The 26,712-nt window shown below is 50.6% G+C and overlaps 1 protein-coding gene across 1 annotated transcript; it reads left to right on the plus strand.

Annotated features, from left to right (window-relative positions):
* The first annotated feature begins 734 nt into the window (after positions 1 to 734).
* On the plus strand, positions 735 to 25,861 carry LOC134042042 (serine/threonine-protein kinase pim-1-like). Its single transcript, XM_062489115.1, has 7 exons — positions 735 to 867; positions 19,591 to 19,757; positions 19,872 to 19,922; positions 20,151 to 20,520; positions 20,734 to 20,910; positions 21,185 to 21,255; positions 25,820 to 25,861. The coding sequence occupies exons 1-7, from the start codon at positions 735 to 737 to the stop codon at positions 25,859 to 25,861; spliced, it is 1,011 nt and encodes a 336-aa protein (XP_062345099.1).
* The last annotated feature ends 851 nt before the right edge of the window (positions 25,862 to 26,712 follow it).

Genomic DNA, 26,712 nt, shown 5'->3' on the forward strand with positions numbered 1-26,712 from the left:
GGTGCCAAGGTCATGCCCGAAGCATTCTTTATATGCAAAGGCCATTTTAGAGAAGTTCTGATTGGCAGAGCAAACTGTAAACCAGTGAATGTGGGCAAAGGGCACCCTCAGAAGCAGAGAAGCAAAGATGCTAACGTTGAGTATAAGCAAGGCTGCAAAATAAAACGGGACAGTTTGATGTCTCCTGGTTACCTTTCTGGCTGTATCTCACAGCCCTCTCATTCTCACATTTTCTGCTCCTTAATATCCATGTTCCTCCAAATTGTTTTCACATGACTCCCTCCTCCTTTTGGTCTCCCGGTCTCAGAGACCAAGTCGTTGAGAGTCTTTCAGAGCTGAGTCCTTCAGAAGCCAGGAAGTGACAAACAGCTGCACTTCCCGGCCATGAGTGTTAAGCATCAGCCAATTACCCCTCCTTGCTGCATATTGCACATGGCTTTTATTCTCCTGCCATGGCCTGTAGGAACTGAACTGCCTGCTCATTGCTCATGTGAGCTCTTCCTTTGTCTTGGAGCATTCCTATGACTAAAGTGTTCCACCTCACTGTGTGTAATTACCAAGGTGAGGATGGGAGACATTCTCCTGAAACTATTGGAATGGATATGGAGCTGGATTAATGTCTGTAGCACTGTGTGGACTCCGCTCCCGATGAGAGGTTGTGCCTGGTCTGTGTGTGTCTCTGCTTACAGTCTGTGATGTATTTCCATTGCAACTAGATCCGTGCTGCATTGTGCATGTTGGCTGAGAAGAACTTAGAACCAAAGGATGTGGAGCTTTTTGAGAAAGAGATGAAGAAAAGGAGAGCAAAGAAAACATCCTGGCTGGTGCCTCCACAGAGAGTTGAGCCCAAGGATGCAGCTGAAGCAAGTAAGTGGTGTCTACACTGCTGGTCCTTTTTGAGCTCTTCCTTACCCTCTGCACAGTGTTGCAATCAGACTGGGGGGCTGTTGCACTTGCATCTGAGTGGAAACCTGCATAGGAATGATTTCCATTTTGCAGAGAAAAACACAGAGGCATTAATTGTCTTGCCCATGGCCTCACTTAGTAACAGAGTATCAGCTTCCCACCTTCACCTCTAAAATCTTTCAGAGTAGAAAATTCAGTCTTGGAAAGTCGCCTGCCCTTCAGACTCTGTTCTGAAGAGCAGCTTCCAGGCAATGTGAATGCAGAAGAATGCTTTTCCACCAAGGTGCAACCTGGAAGAAACCAAATTCAGCACCTTCTGATGAAAAGACCAGAGATCCTTCTCGAGCCACTCCCCTCCAAGGAGCTGGCACTGTAGAGCTGTGCTGAAGCCCTGAGGCAGTGCTTCTGTTGTAGCCCCAGGAGCAAGCAGCATTCCCCAGTGAATCCTGGCTGAGGGGCTCTGGCTGCAGCGCTGTGTGCGCTGCCCCGAGGGCGGCAGCAGGGACCTTCGGGGGCAGCACTTAGCCCCAGGGCACCACCCAAGCTTATCTGCACTTTCTTTTGGGAACTTGCCCAGCCTGCCTCTGAAACAGGAAAACGAAAGCATAGCAACACTGGCTTCTCCTTGTTTCTTAGGGGAAGCATCACTGCAGTTTGATTTTTAAACTGGAAGAAGGTAGATTTAGATTAGATATTAGGTAGAATTTATTTTATAATGAAGGCAATGAAATGCTGCAAGGGTTTTTCCAGAGAAGCTGTTGTTGATTTATCTATGAAGGTGTTCAAGGCCAGTTTACATGGGGCTCTGAGGAACCTGATCCAGATGAAGATGTTCCGTTTCCCAGGGGTTGGACTAGATGGTGGTTAAAGGGGCCTTCCCACCAAAATTGTTGTAGGTTTTCCTGGGTGATTGTATGATCCTTGTCCCATACTAGCGTGCCAGTGTTCTACTTGAAGTTCTTTGGGATAACACAGAGATGTTACCCAGCTCCAGCAAATTTTCTGGCCCTTTCCATAGTGACCCTGTCCAGCACCCTCCACTTACAAGCTCCTCTTTGGTCCCTGCAGGCCTCAGCCAAGCAGCTGTCAATGGCACAGCTTCCAGTGTGCAGAGAAAACACCCTGGTAATGCCTTGAAGAAGAAGGTCTTGAGGAAGCAGGACAAGATGCCCTTACTGCCCACTATGCCCATCATCCAAGAGGAAGGCAGTGTCCCATGCAACTCCTCAGGTAAGTCTGCTCTGTGGCAGCTTTTTCCCATATAGTTATTTCCTTGCAAAAGGAGCACAAAGTGCCTCCTGCCTCAGCCAGCACAACTGGGCTCTTTGGTCAATAGCCTGTCCGGGAATGAGCACCAAATCCACTTTTGAGTTCCTCCAGCTTGGTTGTCTTGCCGTAGTCGGTTTTTAGAGATGCATTGGAAAGTTGAGCTGAATAAAGTAGAGGCAAAGGCGTAAGCTCGGGCTTTTGTCCATCCTGATAATCCAAACTACAGCGCTGGTGCCAGGAGACAGCTGTAAGTGCAGAGAGGAGCTGGGGGCACTGTGCCAGGGTGTGCTGACTGTGCACCTACGAGTACCACCACCATCAGTTGACCACTCCCCATCGGGGCCCTCTGCCTGTGCTGCTGTCCGGCTCTGCAGCCAGCTTTTCTGCTATCCCAGTAAGGGTTGTCTCTGCATGGCAGTCAGTGCCTTGGTGCAGTCGTGCTGCTGCTCCCTGAAGCGATCAATGGCTCCTGGCTGCCACCATCCCATGGCCTGCAATTCCAAGAGGGAACAAGCAGTGCCTCCTGTGTCACTGCAGCCAAACACAGTGGCTGCTGGTAGGAGGTGACAGTCAGGAGGGGCTGCCTGGTGCTCCAAGGTTGCCTGTGCTATCATCCCAACTAGGGTGAGATAAAAAGAAGGGAGCAAGGAATAATAATTGGAATGCTCTTTTCAAGTGATGCTACTTCCACGTTGAGAACTGACCAGAATTGAGCCTGGGTTGTTCCGGCTTGGCTTGGTGCTGTGGCAGGGCAGCTGCAGGAGTTTCCTCAGGGAGTTGCAGAGTGCCTCAGTCCTCAGGGCTGGGGGAAATGAGGGCGCTGGGACAAGAGAGGCCCCTGGGGGGTTCCCTCCCGGTGTAGCCATTCCCACTGGTCGTCCCTGTCTGGCAGGGAGTGGGAGCTCTGCGGCCTCAGGAACCTGCCACTGGCTGTGCTACCTGTGGCACTTGGGAGCTGGCACTGTGTGGGCAATGGTCAGGTTTAGCCTGGAGCTGTGCCCAGCTGGGGGGGCTGGGAGAAAGCAAGGAGCCCAAGGAGGCAGACAGCAGGGAGGTGTGTGAGGCAGTGCCAGTTTGCAGCACATGGAAGCCTGGCTGGGAGCTGGGGCTGCAGGCCGCTCCATGGCGGGGTGCCTTGCCCGGGGCTGCAGCGCTCAGGGCTGACCCTCTCCTCACAGTGACCTCGCAGACGGCCACTGGTGCCGAGCGCCGACAGGAGCTGCTCCGTGAGCGTGGGCACAAGGACACAGCCTCTGCTGACCCGCAGCAGTCCTTGCTCCAGGCACTCTCCTGGCTGGGCAGCGATGACTGGTAAGAAAGGCCCCGGTCACTCTGTCTCCCTCTTAGCGTTAAGGAAGCTTACAAGTGGATCTTGCCAGTGCCTCTGAGCCCCGACAGCCCAGAGGGCAAAGGACTCTGCTGAAACCACTCCAGAGCAGTGAGAGGATCAAGATTTGAGAGCAGCCTTTGCTTGGCCTTGGTCTGCAGCTGTGCTCCAGCTGCTGCCGCTCTGTGCTGCTCCCTCGCTTTGCCTGCTGCTCCATGGAGCTGCAAAGGAAGTCTTGAGGGAAGAGAGGAAGCTGTGGGATGAGATGATTTGCTGGCTGAAGGCAGCAGCAGGATGGCAGCAGTTTTGAGTGTAGAGATTTGGGTGCCTTGGGGCACTGGCCCAGTGGGACTGAGTAAGATTTCTCTCTGCTCCCAGTGCTGACAGCAATGGCAGGTGACGGGGTCTCCCTGTGACCTCCTGCATGTGAGTCCCAGAAGCAGCTCCAGGGAGTCACTCTTTCTGAGAAATGGACTGATTTGTGCTTTCAAATCCCCAGCCTGTCTTTACTCCTGAAAGGCTCATGGCAGAAGGGAAGGAGAAAGAAATGTAACCCTCTAGGAATCTTGGATTTTTGAATTCAACTTTTTCCTTTTCACTGCTTCGTATGGGCCGGAGGTGTTTTGCCAATACTCAACATGTGTCCCACAATTAGACACAGAGAGAAGGAGGCCCAGAGGTGATAACTCTACGAATGTTAGGTGATGCTGGTTAAATTTTTGGTGATATTGGTTGTGATGTCGGGGTTAGCATAAACTCACTGTTGGATGCTTCATTCACACAGGGGTACGGACTCCATTCACACTGGGATAAGCATGAAAAATCTGCCACCATGCATCTCTTTGTGCAGTCACATTTGCTTTGCAATTCTCTTCTGCTTTCTCTTCCCCCTTTTTGTTTGGTGCCCTCTGAGGTGCAAGAGAGCTTCTGCAGGTGTGGGGGGTCCCGGTGACCCTCAGGGGTGCCCATGGGATCGGTCACCAGCCCTGTGCTGCAGCCCTGATGCCTCACACACCTTCCTGTAGCTCAGGGCTGCCTAGAGCAAGTGCTGAGAGACAGAGTTGTTTACACCTCTTAAATAACATGTTGCTGTAGTGGGCATTGTTTTTGGTAGGGGATTCTGGGAAAAGGCAGAGTTTCAACTGTTCTTTCCCAGGCGTGGAATCTTATGGGACACCCTGCTGCTCCTTTTCTGGGGAATGTGGAGGTGGAGTGGAGTGGGTGAGACACAGGCCTAAATTGTAGAGTGGAAACTGAGCTCCAGAGTGCCAGTGCAGAGTCTCACTCCTGATCTACCTGCTGGCACTGCCAAAGAAGGAACATGCCCCAATAACAGCCCAATGGGATTGTGTCTTAGGGACATGCACAGGGAGGTGACAAGGAACAGCAGCATGACCCAGTCTCACAGCTTCTAGGAGACCGTGACATAGGGACTCCATAGGCCAGACATTTCAGAAAGGCTGTCTTGTAAAAGAGCCACAAATGAAGACACTGAAACCCCTCTATTTGTCTCTTGGATTTGTGTATGCTTTTGACAGCCACAACATCCTGCAGGAAGGAGCTCCACAATTTCATTAAGTACTCCTTGAAAAGCACCTCCCATTGTTTGACTGAGCTGCCAGCCTGGTAATTTCAGAGGGTGCTGCCTAGTTCTTGGGTGGAGAGAAAAATCCATCTTTTTGGTACTTGCCTTTCAGGGAGATGAAGGAGAAGGGACTGGTCAGCATCAAACTCCTGGCTGGGTCCCATTCAGAAGTCCTGCTTTCAAGGCTTCATGACATTTGCTTGGCAGTTACCAGTGAGGTGAGAACACTCTTGTGAATTGTGCCCTGTACTTCATACACGGTGTGTAGAGTAGATATGTGCTTGTTCATCTCCATGTGTGCTCAGAGACTGCCTTCATTTCTCTTTTTAGATCTTGTATTTCTAATGTCTGTCAGCTTTCTATGGGATCTGTGTGTAGATGTAGTTGTATTCACTGGTAGGTCGGGTATCTGACACTCATCTTTGAGTGAGCTGCCATTATCATGAAATGTACAAATGCAGAAAAAATACTCTGATTATGTTATTTTCAGAGTTCTAGTCTCTGCCCGAGCTGTCATTCAACACTGCAAATTAGTCTGTAGACCTGAGCGTGTGTTTTCTGTTTCCTGGCTGAGTGCTTCAACTGCTGGTGTTGCTTTTTTAAACAGGAGCACGTGACTCTTTTATCTTTATGACTGACGCCTTTATGGTTTGAAAGCAGCCTTTACTTTAATTTGGTTCTTTGTGTTTCAAAGAAAAGAGCCTAAAGGGAAAGCAGTTGACATTAAAGAAGGCTTAAGTAGATACTTTATGAAATTTCTTATTTTTAGGCCTGTTACATGCAAGTCTGAGGCCAGATATTGGTGCCAGTGGAAGTGTCATGCTGTGCATATGCTCTTCTGCTCTTATTGTGCTTTTATGTTCCTCTGGACACAGTGGGATGTGTTGTCATTTGCTGGGACGTCTGTCTAAGGCAACTGGTTTTCTTTCCGAGGTCATTCTTATGTTTCCCCTCATGACTTCCCCAGGTGACCAACCTCCGCTCAAAGGTGTCCTACTTGGCCATTGTCACTCTGGGAGAGCTCTTTGTGACCTTGAAGAAGGACATGGACTCTGAGGTGGATGAGGTGGCTCGGGTCCTTCTGCACATGATGTGTAATTCGCCAGAGTTTGTTGAGAAAGCAGCCAGTCACACCCTGGGGATCATGGTGGAGAATGTGACTCCTGCACGAGCAATGACTGCTCTCCTGGACAGTGGAGTCAAGTACGTTCTTCTTCTTTCAGTGATATTCCTCACCCTCTAGAGTGCTTGTGGGTGGGGGAAGGGATGAGAGAAAGAATGGGAATGGTGGGAGGGAAGGGTCCTGTATCCTGCATCTTCTGTCAACTCAGTGACTGGATTCTCCAATCCACCTCATTTCTTTCCTCTTCTCCCCTATTTCTGCCCTCCCTCAGCCTATGAGTTCTCAGAATCACAGAACTGTAGAACATGGGAAGTTGGACGAGGCCAGGAGGATGATCAAATCCAGTTCCTGGCCTTGCACAGAGCCCCCCAAGAGTCACACCATGTGCCTGAGATTGTTGTCCAAATGCTGCTTGAACTCTGTCAGGCTTGGTGCTGTTGACCACTGCCCTGGGGAGCCTGTTCCAGTGCTCCAGGCACCCTGTGGGTGAAAAAACTTTTCCTGATATGCAGCCTAAACCTCTTCTGACTCAGCTTCCTGCTGCTTCCTGGATGCCTCCCAGTCTGTCAGAGTTGCCTAGATGTGGTGAATGGTGGGGAAGTGCAAGTGCCTGCAAAGGCTAAGGATAGAGCCTTGTGCTTCTGTGGGAAGAGGGACAATTGCAGTTTTCATCTGTGAGAGCTCTATGATATTTCACTGCACTAAGCACAGAGACCCTGTGAGAAACCATGGATCCTCATGATGCCATTCACTGGGAAAATAAGGAGGGTACTTGCTGGGGTATGGAGCACCTAGGGGAGAATGTGCTGGCTGTGACACAGCCTGCACAGCAGGTGCAGCTCCTGCCAAAAGGAGTCCTGTATGACTATCCTGGCCATAGAACTCTACTTTCTAATCAAACTGGTGTTTCATGTTAGCCTTGAGATGATGAATCACTGCACATACACCTTCACAGGCCCACTACTATGGAATAGCTGATGCAAATGCTGCCTTAAGTGTTTGTGCTGAGCCTGATAATTATCAAAAGACACTCTCTAGAACTGGACAATCTGGGTAAATTGATTGCCACACTTTCCCCATCTTTGCAATAGGATAAAACATTCAGATGTACCCCTTGCCAATCCTCACAAAAGAAACAGGCTGCATTGCTGCATATTCTGCAACTTCATGGCCCACAGTGTGTTTTCCCTGCATCTGTATTTTTCCAAATCTCTGCAGATTTGGGGATAAATGGCTGGAATGAGCCTCAGTCCTGCTGCAACTCTGTGTAATGGGTGCCCTCTGATAGGTTAGCATGAATGGTCTTTCATTTCTAAAGAATTCATATATAATCTAATTTTTTATCTTTCTCAGTGGAAATTGTGGCAAAGACACTGAGTATCAGGTCGTGCAGGGAGACTGAATTCCTCCGTCTTCCTTGCAGACAGTCCTTGTGTCCAATGCTAATTTGAGTTTCTCTGAGGACAGAAGCTTCTACAGGTGTCTGAAGCTGCAGGGAGAAGCCAGGCCTCCTTCCCGCAGCAGTGGCAGGGAGCACGCTCTGGCCAAGGCCTGTGCTGCTGTTGCTCCTTCTCCCTGTGCCCCAGTGTTTGCTCTCCTCTTGCCAGGAGCCGCCACGCCCAGGTGCGGAAGTGTGCGGCGCAACTGCTGCTGTCCTTGATGGAGAAAATTGGAGTCACGAAGCTCGCAGGCACACCCAGGGCTGAGAGGCTGGCGCACACGGCAGGGACGCTTGCTCAGGACTGCCACAAGGACACAAGGTAACCATCTTCATTTCACCTCCTCACGCAGGAAAACTGTCTTGTGTCTGTTTAGAAAGGTAAAACCACAAAAGAGTGGTAATGAAAGGAAATATTAAGTTACATCACGGTGTGGAAAAGGGCCATAGAGGCATGGAATACCCGGAGTTGTATGGGATCCATTGGGGCCATGGAGTCCAGCTGCCAGCCATGTGCAGGACATGCCAAGAGTCACTCCATGTGCCCAAGGGCATCATCCAAACGCTTCTTGAGCTCTGTCAGCCTTGGTGCTGTGACCACTGCTCTGGATTACCTGGGGAAATGACTGTAGTGGGTAAGCTGAGGTTGTCCAGCAAGAAGGAGCATTGCCAACTTCCTGTGACTTGAAGGATTCTTTCCTGAGATCAAAAGAGCTCAGATTTGGCAGTCAAACAGTTTTGTTTGGTCTGAAGTGCACAACACAAATCCAAAGTGTTCATCACCAAAGGATCCCAAACATCTCTTTCTTATGAATTTAAGGCTTTCCTGGAAATATGCCAGGGCACTTTAGCTAATGTATTCTGTCTATATTGTTTAGAATGTATTCTGTAGTCTGTCTAAATCTCTTCTGCAGATTTCTAGAATGCTGTTGTCTGTGACTCAATGACCTCCAAATTTCTTCTTGAAGAAAACTGTGGTTTCCTAGTGGCAAAATCCACCCAAAACACCAAACTCCCCTTACTCAAATTCACATCTGTAGACGCCTCGAATACAAGCACAACTCGTTGCCCCTGTGCATACATATCCTATAGAATCTCACATAGAAAGCATGAGGTGTTTTTCCCTGTTTTCCCTACCAGCTAAAGAAAGGCAAATTATTGTATTGTATTGCACTGCCATTGCAAATGTCAGAAAGTACTGCTAATGGCTCCGACAACAAAGCAGATGTCTTTTGCTTGTTCCCTTGGATCCTTTGATCCCACAGAATCACACCCCGAGTTTCAGAGTGAAATGGTATTTTTCTGTAGCCCCACATTCTCCTCTTGCCTCTTGTGTTCAGCTGACAGCACTGTGCAGTGACAAGTAGGGGTAAATCTCTCTCTTTGATGAGTAGGTAATGCCTTCTCATGCAAGGATTGCAGCTGATATGTTTAAGGTTAATGTATCAGCCTTTTCTTTTAATAGTCTTGCTTTGTTTGTTCACCTTTCTGTCTTTTCTCTCCTTCCTTCCTTCCTGCCTGCCTGCCTCCCTTTCTTCCCGTCTTCCCTCAATCCTTCCATAGGCATTATGGACAGGAGATGGTGAAGATATTGCTGGATGACCAAAAATGTAAAATGCTTTTGGAGCGATCCGTTCCTGCCTGTGACCTGGAAGATATTCTGAGAAGAATTAAGAAGAAAGTAAGTGCTTGGCAGGAGAAATGTCTCCTTTGTGCAAGTATAGCCACAGCTAATAGGACATCAAACATACCTAATCTGTTTTTATCTCATTCCCCTTCTGCTCAATCATTTTGCTCCTGGGAATGAGCTGTTAATCCCCAGCCTGTTCATCTGCAGACCACAAAGGAGCTGATATTCTTAGGGGAAAAGTGGGGCTTTGAATATTTTGACTATTGGTCACAAAGAGGAAAGGGGAAGAGGAGAAAGTGGGTTTACATTTAAGCATAACTCCCCACCCTGCTGTCCCTGCTCTGCTCCCAGTAAAGCAATGAAGTGAGAAAAGTGCTTCTCAGGAGAACAGTCTTTGCAAAAGATACTGGAAGCAGTAGTGCCAAGAGAATTTCCAAAACTGCAGCAGATGTCCCAATCAATCCTAATTGCTACAATTACCGTCTGTCTTTTGGGAATACTGCTCTGCTGTCAAGCCCTGTGGAGCTGGAAGAAGCTTGGTGAATCCAGCAGCATCCAGAGGAAAATCATTTGTCTTGGGGGGACTTTCATTGTTTTTATCTACGTTATAGAAGGGAGCGTGTCCTTTGTGCACAAACAGGGAGAGCGAGTGTTGAACCAAATCACCTTCCAACAAAATTGGCCCACCCCAAAGAGTCCTAATTTTTCTGCTTTTTCCTATAAGATCTCTTGGTGCCTACCAGTTTCCATTATTGCCATTTATGCTCGAGACTCATGAATTGGGGAGTTTAAACTGCTGCTCACTATGGCAGCACCCATAACCTGCCTTGGGCTATTGCAAACAAAGAGTTGGCATCACTGAATCTCTGGTCTGTTTCCTTCTGTAGGTTTGCAAATATTTCCCTAAGCCTTGGTAGCAGTGATCCTGGTTCTAACTTGTGTTTTTAAGCAGACAGTTTCCTATTCTATATTCTAAATGTTGGTGGGGTTTCTCTGCGTCCTTGTAGGGGATGGAAGAGCAGAAGGGTGAACGCCCATGTGTCAAGAGCCCTGTGAAGATGAGGAGCCATGTGTCAAAGAAGCCCCAGCCCACATTTCCTTCTAGTCAACGGTACTGAGCACTTTTGTTAGATGTGACAAAGCACACAACAAGCTTGACATTTCTCTTCCTCAGGAAAATCTTTCTGGCAGAGATGGCCTGTGCCAGAGATTGTTTCCTTTCCCTACAAATGCTCTTTAATAAAAATGTCTACTTCTGTGTTACACTGAACAAACATCTCTGCAGGGGTTTCCACAGAAATGAGGCAACAGAAAGACACTTATTGGTTGCAGCACAGACAAGTCAGGGCAGTGGCAAGGGCTGTGTTGTGGAGGATAGGAGAGGGCCATGTCTCTGCTGCCCGACTTGGGACAAGTAAATTCAACCAGGGCTTTTTACATCTGAGTGGAGTCTTTTTCAGATGGGTGTTTTGAGGAGAATTCCCAGTCTAGCGGCAAGATGCCATTCCCCAAACAAGCAGTTCCCAATCAAGTGGATTGGCTTGGCTGAGTCATGGTTTTCTTACCCTCACACAGAACCAAGTTTGAGTAGTAAGTAGCAAGGCAACTCCTGAGCAACTTTGGTCAAAAGGTGTCTCAATAGGGACTTTTTGTCTTGATATTCTTGTCCTTCATATAGTTTGCTGGATGGACAGCATGTTTGGTTGATTTCCTCCTGTGCTGCAATCTGCACTTAAGACAGGGATTTGGTCCTTGCTGTGTCTTCATGCCAGTGGCAGAGCTACTTGTACCTGTTCTCTGATAACAGAACAGATTTATTTAGCTCTGTGATGCTCAGCAGTGGCAGGAAAGTGACCACATGCCTCAGTAGCATAGCTAGGATCTTCCCATGCTCATGGGAGAGACAAGTTGATCCAAGAGAATTGTTCCCAGTGGGTTTGTTAAGTTATAGATCTAGACTTTAGGAACGCAAACTTAATGTGAGCATAGTGCTGGGATGTCTGGCATCTGTTTTTATCTCTGTTACTGATTTTCTGGATCCTTCAGATATGCCCCTGGTCATCTGCTCAGATGCATCTGAGCTCCTCTTTCAGACTGTCATGCCTGGTGTAGAGACATTTCTGCAGAGTGATGAGTTTCCTTCTTACAAGACACACACCTCCCATATGAGCAGGCATTTAAACATGGAATTAGTGTCTCTCGTTCTCCACAGAGCAATGCAACCTGTGTGCCTGGGAAGCCACCTGAAGATAGATCAGATGCATCTCATACTTGGTTTTCCTGAGTGAGAACTGGCGAAAATGTTACTTTGCAGATTTTCTCCCATAATGATTGTCATGAAGTCCATGCTCTTTTCAGAGCCTCATGATTCTCTAACTTGAAATCACGAGTAAATCACCTCTGGATGTTTTGCTCACAATTATCTGCAGGTATTATCACCAACAAGCCATCATTTGCTTTTATTTTCCAGGGTGAAGTCGACCTCGGATGGACGCCTCCTACACCATCCAAAAGTCCAGGTCACGTTGCCTCCAGCTGTGGATGAAATGGAGATGCTCCAGAAGCTTGATGATCTCCTGGAAGCCAAGGGGTTTGAGACACGGATGGAAGGAGTGGCACTCCTCCTAGACCTGTGCAAAAACAGCCCCAAGCTCATCACCACGAACATTGTCCAAGTATGTAGGGTATCTTCACTGTTCCTTCCCTTCAGCTCCTCTCCCAAGCCTGTAGCAGTACACTTAATTCACTGTATCTTGGCGCTACATCCTGCCCGTTTGGGACAGGCTGGTCCCTCTTACCCAGACAAATTTAATTCAGGTCCAGCATGCAGGACAAGTTCTTTCAGTCCAGCTGTATTTGTCTGGCAGGTGCCTATTGATGCTGTTCATCACATGATGACAGAATTTTCCACTGCTCTAACCTTTGCTGTCTCCTACTCCCAGCTGGGTTCAATGAAAGGAATCCAGCCACTGAAAGCATGGCAATTCTTCTCTTGATGAAAAATGGGTTTGGATGTGGAAGAGAAGTATCAGGCTGGGTTGGTATAACCCAAATGTTTCTAAAAGAACACTTCGGTAAACTCCATCCTGTCTTGCACAAACACATCTCTGGCTACTCATTTTCATCCTTGTCTCTATTGCACTTGGTAAAGATGGTGTGTACCTCTCTTGGGCACTAAATGATCATTGCTACATCCCCTCTCCAAACAAGGACATTTTAATCCAGCTTTCTTGCTGCTTGTTCTCTTCACAGATTTTTGATTATTTTGTCCTGAGAATATCTGACACGCACAAGAGAGTGAAGCAGATGGCGCTGGACGTGCTGGCAGAAATGATAGCCATCCTGGAAGATGCCTTGAGCCCCGTGATTGTCCGTTTAGTGGAAGGAATACTAAAGAGCCTGAACTCAAAGGATACCGGGGTTCATGCTGCAGCTGTGAAAGCGCTGGAAAAATCCGTTTCTCATTTTGGTAAGGCTGACATGGACTCTCCTCAACTGTGTCTCTGCCTCTCTGACACAAGAGAACACTGAGTGCCATGAGAGCTCTTGTTGCCCGTGGAACACTGCAGCTGACATCCACCAGAAGCTGTGGGGGTGCAGTCCTTAGGCACCAGTCCCCCAAGAGGCTTGAATGTGCATCAGCATTTCCCACAAGTGCCAGGAGCCCTTGGCTCTGTGCTGCTTGTCTGGAGAGGAGGTCCTGGACTACAGCTTTGCTACAATTCAGAGGCAAAGGGGATTTTGGAGTTTGCTTGGACCCCATTAGAGTTCCCAAATTAATAGCTTTGCTGTGGCCATGAAGGGACACTGGCCCATCAGAGCTTCTGCAGAGCAGCCCCCTGGAAGGCTCCACATTATAGGCATTAGCTGCCTCTGTTCCACCTTTCCCATTTGTCTTCTTTTTTCAAATGGGACACTTATGATTCACCAAGTGCATTTCCTTAAAACAAGCAGATAGAAATCCAGCTGTCAGTGATGTCTTGTTCCACATGTTGTTTTCATGGGGCAGGATGGCTGTGGCAAATACCTACACAGGCAAGGACTGCTCTAAATTCCTTTGTCACAGAGATTTATGTCAGCACTGAAAATGCTGCTCGGGAGAAATATGCCTGACAAATGGAGTGTTGAAGAGGCAGATCTTCAAGGGGAGTTTCCACTTTCTCCACCTCAGCTGCTCTGTGAACTCCTGAACTGCCTGACTCTGTGCCTTTCTGTATCCCAAGTCTGGGCTTCTTCCTGTTTGCTCTGGAGTTCAAAACCTTTTCACTGCTTACGTGTGATTGAACTCTTGAGGTCCTTGATCTGAAATGTTTAACACAGCTCCCCGTCTAGCAGACAACTCTGCATTGACAAATGTGAACGGAGAGGTTTTCTTTGGGAATTTGAACCCCCCTCAAGTAGGCTGGAAGGAAAGAAGTACATCAGCAGAAAATTACTTGATTTTATAAATTGGGGCTGCCCCTGCCCTTCCCCTCCCCACTCTCCTTTCTCCTAGGACCTCAGAAGAGTGAGCAGAAACGTGTGTTTCTCTTGTAGATAAAGTAGCACTGATGAAAGAGTTCAGCCACCAATGGAGTCAGCTGAGTGGCCAAGCTCTGCTGGATGTGACAGAGCGTATCACAGGTATGGCCTCTGCTAAGCCAAGAGGTCTCCCCAGGGAGCATTTCCTGGGCATTCCTGGCAATAGACAGTAGAGTAGCTGCTCCAAATCGGGAGGTGCTGAGCTTGTCCCTCCTGCCCAATGCCCATGGCAGCTGTGTTTGGCAGGTTTTCCCTGGCTGCTGCAGAGGTGTGCAGTACCTGGCACGGGGGGGGCGCTCGGCCTTGGGGCCGAGCTCTCACTGGGGCATCTCAGAGCCCACCTCCAGGAAAGGGAGGGGTTAAAAATACCCGAGCTGGCTCTTCTCTTGGGAGCTCAGGGTCATCTCTGGTCCTTTAGGGAAAATGTAGCAAGTGCTGTTTCAGGCAATCCGTTTGTTTTGTCCTCACAGAATTCTCATTTTGCTCTTGAAAAGTTTTGAGACTGAACCCTGCAGTGCCTGGGGGTCACAGCTTAGGTCAAAACTCAGCACCCAGATTAGGGGCACGGATTTGGTGCAAGGCAGCCTTTGGGGCCAGAGGGGCAGAAGCAGAGTGCTGAGGCTCCCTGCCTGTGCTGTCAAAGTGGCATTGGACTGAGCATTTCAGGGTGTGCAAACAGTGTCTTCCTGTGTCAGTGCTGTCCAAAATGCTACAAATGCAGCTGATAATTGATTCCTCAGAGGAGCTTGCTATGTCAGCAACAGCCCAGGAATGGAAAAGTGATAATCTCTCTATATAGTGGACAAGATGATTTACAGCCTTGCTTTAACGGGGTCTAAATGCACTGCTAAGTGTGCCAGCATCTTTAAATGCAAGGTTTCATAGACTTGGTGTCTTCTTCAGGAATCTCAAATGCGCAGTGTTCGGTGATTGAGAATGTCAAAAGCGCTTGAAAGGGCATTGGAATAAAGTAGATGTCTAGGAAGAGGGAATTTAGTTTTGGAGATAATTTGATCTCTTCTTCAAATAAAGGAAATAAACATAAATTAGGACTCTTTTAGGAAGAGCAGATGTTCTCTCTGAGATTTAGTGGGAACAAACAATGTTTTCTCAAGTTCCATTGTGACCAATGTCTTGAATTGGATTTTAACTGAACTTAACATTCATTTTGAAATGGATGCCATAACCCTTTTCCTGCTTGGCAGAATTGATTTTGGGCACTTTCAGGAAGTGTTTAAATGTTGATGATTGCTGGTGGATTGCGAGCATAGAGAAAATGAAGTCTCTTCCACCACAGAATAAGAAGGGGTTACTGCATAACATTTTGCCTGATCAGAAAATATGAATGGTGTCCAGAGCATTTCAGGTTTTGATGTCTCAGCCACATCTGCCATGCAAGGAGCCTGTTGGTTGTCAATTTTTTGCCTGTGTTTGACAAAGTTCAGTTCAGAAATTGAGCAGGGAGAAGGCTTCAGAGAGAAAGGGAGTAGACACTCGTGTTGTGGTTAAATTTCATTCATCTGTGTTGCATTTTTCTCTCTACATTCTACAATTCCAGTGCACATTGCAAGAAAAATGCCATTAACATTGGGATGGGGAATGACATTAAAATGTGGAGATGCACAAATGCCACAGCAATGAGGTCTGGGTAATTACCTAAGACACCCTGAGGTTTGAAGCAGCTGTTTGTTGGAAGGCACAAAAGCATTGTGCCAAAGACAGCAGCTAGTCACTGATGTTTCTAATCCAGCTGTCAAGCAGCACCCATGTCTGGTGGGCTGGAGTTTGGAAGTGTGGTCTAATAGTGCCCTTTGCTGTGTGCCACTGAGCAAAGGGAAGAGCCAGATTGGATTCTGGCACTTTGACATCAAGGGTCACAAAGATGGAATTGTCCTTTTTCTTAGAAACCTTTCAATTGAATCTCCATGGTGCATTTCCAAATCTTCAGTGTGGGTTTAGACAACTTCCTAATGGAAATGAAAGGGAAGTTGACATTTTAGTCATTCTTGATGTTGAAACAGGTTGTGAAATGATCCAGTAAAGGTACAAGTTCTGCCACAGGTGCAAGTATTTGTTTGGAGACAGTACTCCTGAGGTGTTGGTGGTTCTATTTTGGGGAGGATCAGCTGCTTTGGCCATTTCTGGATCGTTGGGCTCTGTGTGCTATTTCACTGCTCTTAGCCAGAGAGGCTTCCAAGAAGCAAATCTCGAGGTGGATCCTTGTTTGCATTAAGGTTGTTGTTTCAGAAGCTTGTGTCTCTGTCCCGGCAGTGCTTGTGGAAGGGGTTTATGCCAGGAGCCCTGAAGTGGTCCAGCGCTACGCCCTGCCCGTGCTCTGGTCCTTCCTGGAGAACAAGGCGCTGCCTGTCCGCAGCGCCAATGTGCGCACGGTGGTCACCAGGCTCGCCTCTGCCCTCTACGAGGTGATGGGCACCAAGCTGAAGAAGCGTGCTGCCAGCCAGCCCCCACATGTCCAGGAAAACCTCTCCAGCATCCTGGGCTGGTGAAGGCTTGATGTTCTCCAGCAAGTTGACCAAGTGCTGAGATGGACACCTGCGCTTCTGACCTTTTAGCTGGGCCAAAATTGACAAAATACTCAGGAAGGGTGTGCATCTGCCCCTGCTCTCTCCACTGCCCTTCCTAGTCATGGCATGCTCAGGGGCCTGAAGACAGTCTGGATTGAGGACAAAGTGAAGGACTAGCATGGCTCAGCCTCCCACCGAGGTAAGGTGGGAGCTGGGCCGCTCTGTGGTGGGAGGAAGGGTCTTGTGCCAGCCTGGAGAGCCTGTGCACATTGCCAGGGAGCAGTTGTGCCCTGCAGGTGCCCCCTGCCATGAGCTGTGCTGCTGCCAGTGCCCCGTGGAGCTGTAGGGCTGCTGAGCTGTGGGGCAGGGAGAGGAGCAGGAGGCTGCATGTGCAGCTGAGCCATTGCTGGGAAGCACAGGGCTCTGGGCTCCCTGCTGTCCCAGGGCAGCCCAGAGGCCAGGGAGTTCCCCTGGGAGCTCTGTGGAAGTGGCTCATGGTGTGCCCCTGGTCTGCCTCCAGAGGGTGATGGTAGGAGAATGTTTCCCTGTGCAGCTATTTATGAATTTCCAAGAAATGTGTTCTATGAAATATGGAGCTTCAGATGCTTTAGGTTTGCATTGCAGCCTCTGTTACATTTTGTGTCTCCATTTTGCAGACCTGCCTGGCTCCTGTGTTTCCACCAAGTTTTCTCTGGACATTCTTTTGTGCATTTACCCACAAAGTCCTTTCCTGCTGTCCAGAAGAGCTCTTTCCTCCAAGCCCAGGAAGAAGCTGCTGCCTATCCAAAGAGCGTTTGAAGACAAGGATTTATGCATTAGCCTGTATAGTTCCAGATGTACATATGTTCTGATAGTTATCTGTAGGTTTCAATAAATATATTTTTATTGTATCTTAATAATTTTGTTGTTATATTTTTTATTGTGTATATTTTTGGTGGTATGTTTTGTTTTTTTATATTTTATAGTTTTATATTTTTTCCCACTGACATGCTAAGGGTGGCCAGGTCCTTGAGAGCTTGAGATGGGGAAGGGAGAGCCTCCCTGATTTTGTGAGTTTCTCTGGGAGGGTGGGGCCAGTGTGGGGAAGGGGGCCAAGGCCACGAGATTCGAAGCAGGTAAAGGAGCGTGGGGGGGCAGTTACTGGTACTCAGCCCTTTTTGGCTCTGGAAGGAGGAAGGCAGCTGGAAAACCTCACCGCGCCATCCCAGTGCCAGGAGCTGCCTCTTCTGGTGTTGGACCTCACACCCCTGCCAGGATGCTGTCCTGCTTCAGTTTGCTATCTCCAAGCATCCTGTTGGAGCACCGGGACCGACACTGCTCCAAGGATTCGTGAGCAGAGTCTCTCCTCCACCCTTCCCATCTGGGACACAGCTGCCATCACCCCCAGCTCTCCTGCAGCTGTGCAGGGATCCACACACCTGCCCTGTCCACTGGGAACCTGCCAGAGCTCACTGCCAATGGCGATGGTAACTGCACCAGGGGGGAAAAGAGCACACAACCAAAGGAACTGTGACTGGGTTCCTGTTAATTTCATAGTTATTGTTGTTTAGATTGGCCTTGTTGTATATTTAGTAGAGAACTGTTCTTCCTGTCCCCCTATCTTTCCCTGAGAACCTCTTGATTTCAAAATTATACTGACTCAGTGGGAAGGATTTTACTTTCTCCATTTCAAGGGAAGGTCCTGCTTTTTCCCTAGCACACACCTGTCCATTCAAACTAGGATACGGAGCATGAGGTGCAGGGCTGATGTGTGAAAGCATGAGGATCTCCTCCAAAGTAACTTGTTTAATTGTCCATTTTATTACTTCTCTATTTACTCCACACTACTAAGGCAAGGCAAGCTTTGCTTGCAGGCAAAACAGGCATGGGATACACTAGGGTCCCTTGCAGGATCAGCAGGGCTGGCAGTGACAAAGCAGGCAATCTGCTCCATGGTGAGCCACTACACAGCCGCATCCCAATGTGGGTTTAAGTAGCATGGTATTATGGAGAACTCCTTTTCTGCATCAGATACCAAAAGAACGTCCACAGCTTCTGGTGGCAGTCAGCTGGAGCATTCCACAGGCAACACGAGCTCTCAAGGCACTCAGTGTTCTCTAGTGTCAGAGGCAGAGACACAGTTGAGGAGAGTCCATGTCAGGGGTCAGCCTTCCCAAACTGAGCAATGGATGCTTCTGCCACTAACACTGACAGGAAATAAAAAAACAAAATTTCTGTGCACACCAGGGCTACGTATGGATTAAATTATTTCTGTTTCACATCCCGGCCAGAACAACATCGTGGTCAGAATATCATTGTTCCTAGATTCTCTAACACTAAAAATATTGCTGGAGAGTTTTTGTCATTCCCATAGATTTGGTGACATCCAGACACTCTTAACAATCCATTTGGGTCCAAGTTCCATATTGCAGACGATGTCTTTGGGCAGCCTGCAAGTGTCTCAGCAGAGAATGAAAAGGGATGACAATACTGACACGATTTCTCTTTGCTACTTGAAATTTAAAAGCTCCGCTCCAGCCCACACTGGCAAAATTGTCAGAAGAGGCAATTCTTCCCCACAAAATGCTTCATCTCACTCAAACAAGAAAGCCACAAGCCAACAGTCTTCTTTACGCCTCCACTGCTTTATTTGGCTATTTCTCTAATAGGAATTAGCTTCATTTATTCTTACTTTGTTTCCTGTGTTCCACGGGGCGCGCGGCGGCTCCTCCGTTGGGTTCGCGGAGGCAACGGCAGAACGGCCGCGCGCTCCGGCGGCTCCGCAGCAGCAGCAGCAGCAGCGCCTGTCTCGATCGGTTTTCCGCTCGAGTTCCCGCTCGCCCTCCGTGCCCTTCTCCCTCTCAGACTCCCTGTGATCCCGTTCGGTCCCGTCCTTGTTGCGCCTCTCCCAGCCCGGCTCATGCCGCGCCCCGCAAGGCGGCCGTGGGCGAGCCGGCCCCCTGCCCGCCCCTGTCGGGCACGCCGCGGTGCCGCCTCCGCGGGGCTCAGTCCGTACCGCCTGTGGCACCTTTTGAAGAGCCTGTGGACGAGCTCCTCGCTGCGCTGGTGGCGGTGGTGGAGTAGCACCGTCTCTTTGCTCCGCCTGGCGCGGGCCCTGGCGCTGGCCCGGCCCCGACCGAGGCCCCTCCCGCGGTTCCGCCCACAGCTGGCCCGCAGCCGCCCGGCTCCCGCCCCGCCGCCGGCGCATTCCCCCGAGCGAGCCTCGCCGCCCGGCAGTTCGGCCGCCGGCCCCGAGGCGCCGGAGCCCGGGGCGGCTCGGGAAGCAGCGGCGGCCGGGGCGGGCGGGTGCCCCGGGCAGAATGACGAGAGCGCGGTGCCGTCCGCACGGGCGGAGAAGCCTCCCCTGGAGCAGCTGTACCGGGAGGGCCCGCTGCTGGGGAGCGGCGGCTTCGGCAGCGTTTACGCCGGGACCCGGCTCGCCGACGGCGTCCCGGTAAGAGACGGGGCCGGCTCGGAGCGGGGAGGGGGGCGGCGAGCGGCGGGCGGCGGGCGGCGGGCGGCGGGCGGCGAGCGGCGAGCTGAGCCCTCCGCTCGCCTTGGCTTGCAGGTGGCCATCAAGCGAGTGTCCCGGGACCGCGTCTTGGAGTGGGCGCGGCTGGTGAGTGAGCGGGGCCAGCGGGAGCAGGCGGCGGGGCGTGGCGGGCGGGGTAAGGCCAGGCCCGGCCGGGTGGGAGCCGGGACGCTGCGATGGGAGCGAGCGTGGAGCGAGCGGGGGCCGCGCAGCGTCCCGGGCCATGGGCAATGGGAGCTGCGGTGGCGCCGGGCAGGGGGTGGCGAAGGCGAGCGCAGCATCTGCGCCGCTGACGGCATGGCGGCTCCCCCGCAGCACGACGGCGCCCTTGTGCCCCTGGAGCTGGTGCTGCTCTGGATGGCGTCGTGGCCCGGCTTCCGCGGCATCGTGCGGCTCCTGGACTGGTTCGAGCTGCCCGACGGCTTCGCGCTGGTCATGGAGCGTCCGGAGCGCTGTCAGGACCTCTGGCACCTGCTGCACGCGGGGGGGTTCCTGCCAGAGCCCGTGGCGCGGGCGCTGTTCCGGCAGGTGCTGGGGGCCGTGCGGCACTGCACCAGCCGCGGCGTCCTGCACCGCGACATCAAGGCCGAGAACGTGCTCGTTGACCTGGCCACCGGCGAGGCGAAGCTCATCGACTTCAGCTGCGGCACGATCCTGCAGGACACGTTCTACACCCAGATGGCCGGTGAGCCCAAAGCCGGGGCCCAGCCGGGCAGTGGAGCTTCTCCCCTGTGCTTCCACAGGTGGAACACACAGGGAGGGAGGGAGGGGGAATGCTGCTTCAGCCAGCTGCAGCCAAGTTTCATTTTGGCAGGAGCTGGGGCTGGCTTTTGAGGAGCTGGCTGGGAGGGAGGGAGCAATCAGCATTGGCCTGATGAGCTGTGCCCGTGTGCCATAGGAACGCGGGAGTACTACCCACCGGAGTGGATCCTCTTTGGCCGCTACCATGGCCAGCCAGCCACCATCTGGTCCCTGGGCATCCTGCTCTATCAGCTGGTGTGCAGGCACCTTCCTTTCAAAAGCAGAGAGGACATCGTCCGGGGACAGCTCTTCTTCCCGCCCCGGGTGTCTCAAGGTGGGGATGGGCCTTCAAGGCACGGGAGCAAGAACGGCTTTGGGAGAGGGCAGGTGGCACATAAGTGTCCTGCTGTTGCAGCTGGGGAGGAGGTTCATCTCCTGGGCTGAGCTGGAGGAGGCGGCACGTGTGCCTCTGCTGCTCTCTTCCAGAAGAGAGGATGGATGGGAAGCTGTGCGAACAGCTCTGAGCACTCTTAGTGTGCTGTGGGCACTGTGAAATCTGGGAGAGCATGGACAGGAGCTGACCAGCAGTTTCTGGTTTCTCTCTGCAGAGTGCCAGCACCTGATCAGGTGGTGCTTATCCATGGACCCTGCAGACAGGCCATCCTTGGATGACCTTTTAGAACATTCTTGGGTGCAGAAGCCCCACCTGGCCCAGGAGACAGCAGAGATCCATCCCTCTGCACAGTAGAATCCAGGATGCCCGCAAGCAGCAGCTGCTCGTGTCTCGTGGCTCTCAAAGAATTGCCCAGAGCATTTCCCAGTGGCCCTGGCATGGAGCAGAGAGCACAGCCAAGGAGGTGCTTCCTCAGGTCCCCAGCGATTTGTGGAGGGAGCGGCTCAGGGCTCCCCATCCTATTGGAGAAATTGTGGCACGGTGCAGTGAAATTGCCACAGAGTGGAAAAGGGGAAACATCCCCCTGCAGCTCAATGGCCTCGTGATGTCCCCGCGAGCCAAGGCACATCTGGCGTGTTCTTCTGGAGATCAGCGCAGAGCTGGAGAACGCCGTTCTCGAGCTGGCCACTGGCAGGGCAAAGCTGATGGGCTTTGGTTGCAGCCCCTTCCTAGAGGACACGCTCTGCACCCCGACGAAATCAAGATGAGTCCCCAGGCAGCGCAGGGGTGGGGGGATGCTCGTGCCTCCAGGCATGGCAGGGCTCGGCCTGGCCACGTGCCAGAGGTTCCCCATGGGGTGGCAGTGGACAATATTAATCTTTCTGCCAACTGCCCAGCTGCTTTTTGGTGGGGCAGGGGATGGATGTTGTGGAAGGGGAGCTGGCTCCTGGCCTCGCTGACAGCTTCTTCCTGCCAGCATGGCACAGGCTGGGGTGGGGGCATCCGGCCTGACAAAAGCATGCATCCGTGTGGATGGGGAGTAGCAGAGGGGGACAGGTTCTTTAGCCATGGCCCAGCTGCTCTGCTTTGCAGGCCCTTGAAAGAGGGGTGGGCTTACGGGTGGGAAAGGTGGGGTTTTTCCCCACCACTGGAGAGATTTAATTATCACATGGAGCAGTCAGGCCCGTGAAACTTTGAAGAATAAGCTTTGGTGCTTTTTTTTTGTGTCCAGACCAGATGGAGCAGCACCAGCACCGTCCGTGGAGTGCATCCCGTGCCGGTGCTACCCGGGGAGGGTCCATGGTGTGCAAGGACGTCCCTGCAAGAAGGATGAGGACCTTGTGTGGGATCGGCTCCTCTCCTGGCAGCAGGTCTCCAGAGGTGGGTACCCGGTTCCACAGCTCGGGTGGCAGAAGGGCTTAGGGCAAACGGCAGCAGGCACACGAGAATGTCGCTCTTGCAGCTGCTGAGGAGGTTGTTGTGCCATGCTTGAGCAGAAGAGGTGGAGCATGTCCTGCCACGCTGCTCTCCTCTAACAAGGAGGGAATGGGCTGGGAGGTTTGGGCTCTGACCACAGCCAGCAGCCTGGCCTGAGCACAGGCCGTGGTGGGACAGGGGGGACAGGAGCCTGCTGCCACTGACCGTGGCTTTCTGGTTTCTGTCCCCAGGCTACCAGCAGCTCATGCCATGGAAGCGGCACCGCTCGACCTGCCAGTCTGGGAGGGCTGGACGGCAGCGGGTGTTCATTTGCTGCCAAAAATAAATCATTCATGTTACTAACATCATCATCATCATCATCATCGGAGCATTTCTTTCATCCTTTTTTCAAGCTTTTGGCCTCCCTTCTTCCACCGAAATCTCTTTGCCTCTTTCCTCATCCACTTGGTGGAATTGGTGGGGGGGGTTTAAGTAACACAAAAAGTTCAGCAACAATTCCTGTTGCCAACCGCAGCAGTCTCTTCAAGAACCTGGAGTTGGTAGCCAGGCCCACATTTCACTTGGAAAGGGGAGTGGTTTGCAGGGACAAAGATGTCCCTCTGCTGCAAAAGCAGGGAGGAAATCAGAAGCAGCAAAATGCAATTTCAGCTCTACCCCGCCCAAAGTTGTCTGCGTCTTTGCCCTCCACTCCAAAATAGGCAGGCAAGGCTGGACTTGAACAAGGTTCAAGTCCTTCATGGTCCCTTGGCATTAAAGGGATCAAGTAAAACTCTCGTATGCAGTAATTGGAGTACAGCTACTGTAGGGATAAAGGAAATGTTGGGAGCTGGGACATCCTTCTTGTCTCCTTTGTCTCCCCAGGTGTTGTAGCCTGGATAGCTGTTAAGATGGTTGCAGGTAAAGGAGCAGCAAGGGCCTTTGTATGGGATCCACGGAGATGTTTATTTCAGCCACTGAGTGGATAGTCCAGGGTCAGAGGCAAAGACAAAGGGGAACGTCGGGGTGAGGGTCCAGGTTGAAGCAGATGGGTGTCCTGGGCAGGGGGAGCATCAGGGAGCACTTACCAGGGGACATGGGGGTGGCACAAAGGTGGGGTTAGGGCATGGGAGCCAACAGGGAAACAGGGTGGGAGTGACCAAAAGCCTGAGAGACAGGGAGAGGGCAGGGGGCTGGCCCAGGGAACAGAACAGGGCTACATTGGCATGACAGAACAGGGCTTGCTATGAGAGAAGCCTCTCGTGTCTCCCTAACTAGGGAATGCCTTTTAGGGTCTCCACAGTGGGGTGTTTTGGGTTCAGTTTGAGTTTGGGTGGAGATACTGCTTTAGTGTAGTGGTTTTGGATTGTTAATTTGAACGTTTTTAGTTGTGAGATAGGATTAGGAGGAAGATAAAACAGGCTTAGCTTTAAATGGTACAAAGACAAACTTTATTACCAGAAACTATAGGGGAAAAAAGAAGAAGAAAAATTAGAATAAAACTTCAGACTACTCTTCTTCTTTCCACACATTTGTTTTTTTACATTGACAACATACAAAGAACAACTCAGTTCGTTTACCATTTCTAAAATAGTCATTTACTTGTTTCTTTCAGAGAGGAGATTCTTCAGCCTATAGAGATTTTTTCATAAGAAACCATTTGTAAGTGGTCTTGCTGTTCTAGTGTTTAGCCGTCAGGGAGGATAGAGATCTGGTTATTATGTAATATTTTTTTTCTCAACTAACATTTTAATTCATAACTAATACTGAGGACCATATCAACTTATGAGGCACACTTAAAGGATTATAATAGTTGAAACAAAAGCTTACTCCACTTTTAAAAATAGAGGGTGTTTTTCTTCTTCCCTAGGGAGAAGCAGGGGTTTTTTCACTATTTAAACCTAGGGCACTTACAGCAATTTTAACATTGGTTTATTTTAACACCAACGCTTCTTCTTACATCTAGAGTTAGAATCTTTAATCCACCCCATATTTTTTTATGTGTTATAGGGAAACAAGGGTTGCTTTTCTGTAGCATTAAAAAAAGGGAAGAATTTCAGTCTATGTCTTCCTTCCCTCAGCTGAGACTTGACTCTTCTCGTACTTTGAATTTGGTGTTTTTTGTGCTGTTTTTGTACATATTATCATTTTGGTTCTCTGGTTTTTTTTCCACAGGACAGAGAATAAAGTATTTGTAAAATCATATTTTGGGCAGTGAAAAAGTTAATATTTTGCCAGGGCAGGAGAGGGTTCTGTGATTGTTTTTAGGTGGGGCGGCCGGAGCTCTTTACCATAAGGAGCCTTCTAAGGCCGCGCCGGGGCAGGGCTGGGATTGTAGGGCCCGGCCAGAAAGCGGAGATGAGTTTTTTGGTTGTAAGGTTGTTTTTTGGCGTTTGCTGTACATAATGTTAGTGGTGGGCTGGTGGTTTTCCTTTTCCTTTTGCCAGCAGCCGAGGTTGGGGCCCTTGCCAGATCGGGGCCCAGCTGTCTCTCCCCCAGGCCGTGTGGGCGGTGAGGCAGGCCTTTTTTCCACCTTTATCTCTTACTGTTCACTTCCTCTTGCTGGAAACGGGATTGTTGGAACACTTTAGAGGAGACGGCTTATCCATAGTGTTCTGTTTTAAATTGTCTAAAACTGTGTGAGACAGATGGCTTCACATAGGAACATCCCCAGGGCTGCTGAGGGGAAGGCACCACTTTATTTGTTGTGAAGAGAAGTAATCAAAATCCGCAACCAACAAGCTGCAAGGCAGAACGGAGTGGGAATTACAGAAATAAAGGCCTTGAAAAGCAGCTTTGGAAAGCGGCTACTTCCTAGACAGTGCCAAACCCTCCGACCTGGCCTGGCCGGTCCCAGGGCTGGCTGCCCTTGGGAAGGGAAGGGAAAGGGATGGAGCTGGGGTGGGGGCTCTGTGGCCATGGAAACGAGAGAACCACGGGCCAGCGCGTCACAAAGGGGCAGCCCCGCAAGGGGCTGTGAAGGTTGTGGTTGACACGGACACAGTGGCAGGAGACACGTCTGGCTCTGCCTGTCTGTGCCGACTGCTGGCGATTGGAGTCACCCCACCTTGTTCTAGGGCTGGGGACCGAGCTCCTATCGCCGTCTGCTCCGAGACAGTTCCCAAATTCAACCCCAGGTACTTCTGCGAGACAGAAGCACGGGTTCAAAGATGGATTTTACTGGAAAAGGAAAGACCATGGAAGGAAAAGGTGAGGATAGAAAGGAGCTGAAAGGCCCAAGTCAAATGGAGACAAATTCCACCAGATTTCAGGGAAAATTGGTCCATGGTGGTCAGTTCTGGCTCTGTGTCAGAGTTGGTGGCTGTGAGCTACAGGTGATCTTGCAAGGACAGCCCTGGCATCACAACATTCTACCTTTAGTTTACTCTGCTTCCTGCTTTTTGACAGTAGCCAAATCACTCATACTGTCAGCCAGGACAGGGACTGTGGCCATGACAAATACAACGTGGTCATGTGATGCAAATTCTGCTTCTTTCTTTGCCATCAACGTTGGGTCTCACTACTGATAAATTTCCTGTTCTTCCTCTGCTTGGTGATTGGGTCCAACACTGAGGATGACAGGATAATATAAAAACCCCAGCAAGGCCTGCCTGCATGCTGAGAGGTCTCTGTAGCTTGCAGAAATAGCATTCGTCGCTGTGAGGGTCTTTCCTGGGTTTTGACAAAGCCAATCTCTAGAAGGGATCCTTATTCCCCTGTTATTATTGATAGATCCTTGCACCTTTCACTTCAGACTTGCTAACTCAATAGTGTTTGGAGGAATTAAACACAGGCTAGTCTAAGGAAAACTAAAACCAAACAATTGTTTTTAAAAATATCAAATATCCCTTAAGTGCCACACCCGTTAGACATGTTGATGCTGGGATAGAGGTGGGCATTGACCAACGTCACTTCTTCCCTTGTGAGAGTGTCTCAGCCTCCCACAGAGGTAAGGTGGGAGCTGGGCCACTCTCTGGTGGGAGGAAGGGTCTTGTGCCAGCCTGGAGAGCCTGTGCACATTGCCAGGGAGCAGTTGTGCCCTGCAGGTGCCCCCTGCCATGAGCTGTGCTGCTGCCAGTGCCCCGTGGAGCTGTAGGGCTGCTGAGCTGTGGGGCAGGGAGAGGAGCAGGAGGCTGCATGTGCAGCTGAGCCATTGCTGGGAAGCACAGGGCTCTGGGCTCCCTGCTGTCCCAGGGCAGCCCAGAGGCCAGGAAGTTCCCCTGGGAGATCTGTGGAAGTGGCTCAGGGTGTGATCCTGTGGCCTGCCTCAGGTGGCGGCTGTCAGGTGCAGCAAGTTTCCAGGAAATTTTCCAGGAAATGTGTCCCATG

The sequence above is a fragment of the Cinclus cinclus genome, chromosome 3, assembly GCF_963662255.1.
Source record: "Cinclus cinclus chromosome 3, bCinCin1.1, whole genome shotgun sequence".
Classification (NCBI taxonomy): Eukaryota; Metazoa; Chordata; class Aves; order Passeriformes; family Cinclidae; genus Cinclus; species Cinclus cinclus.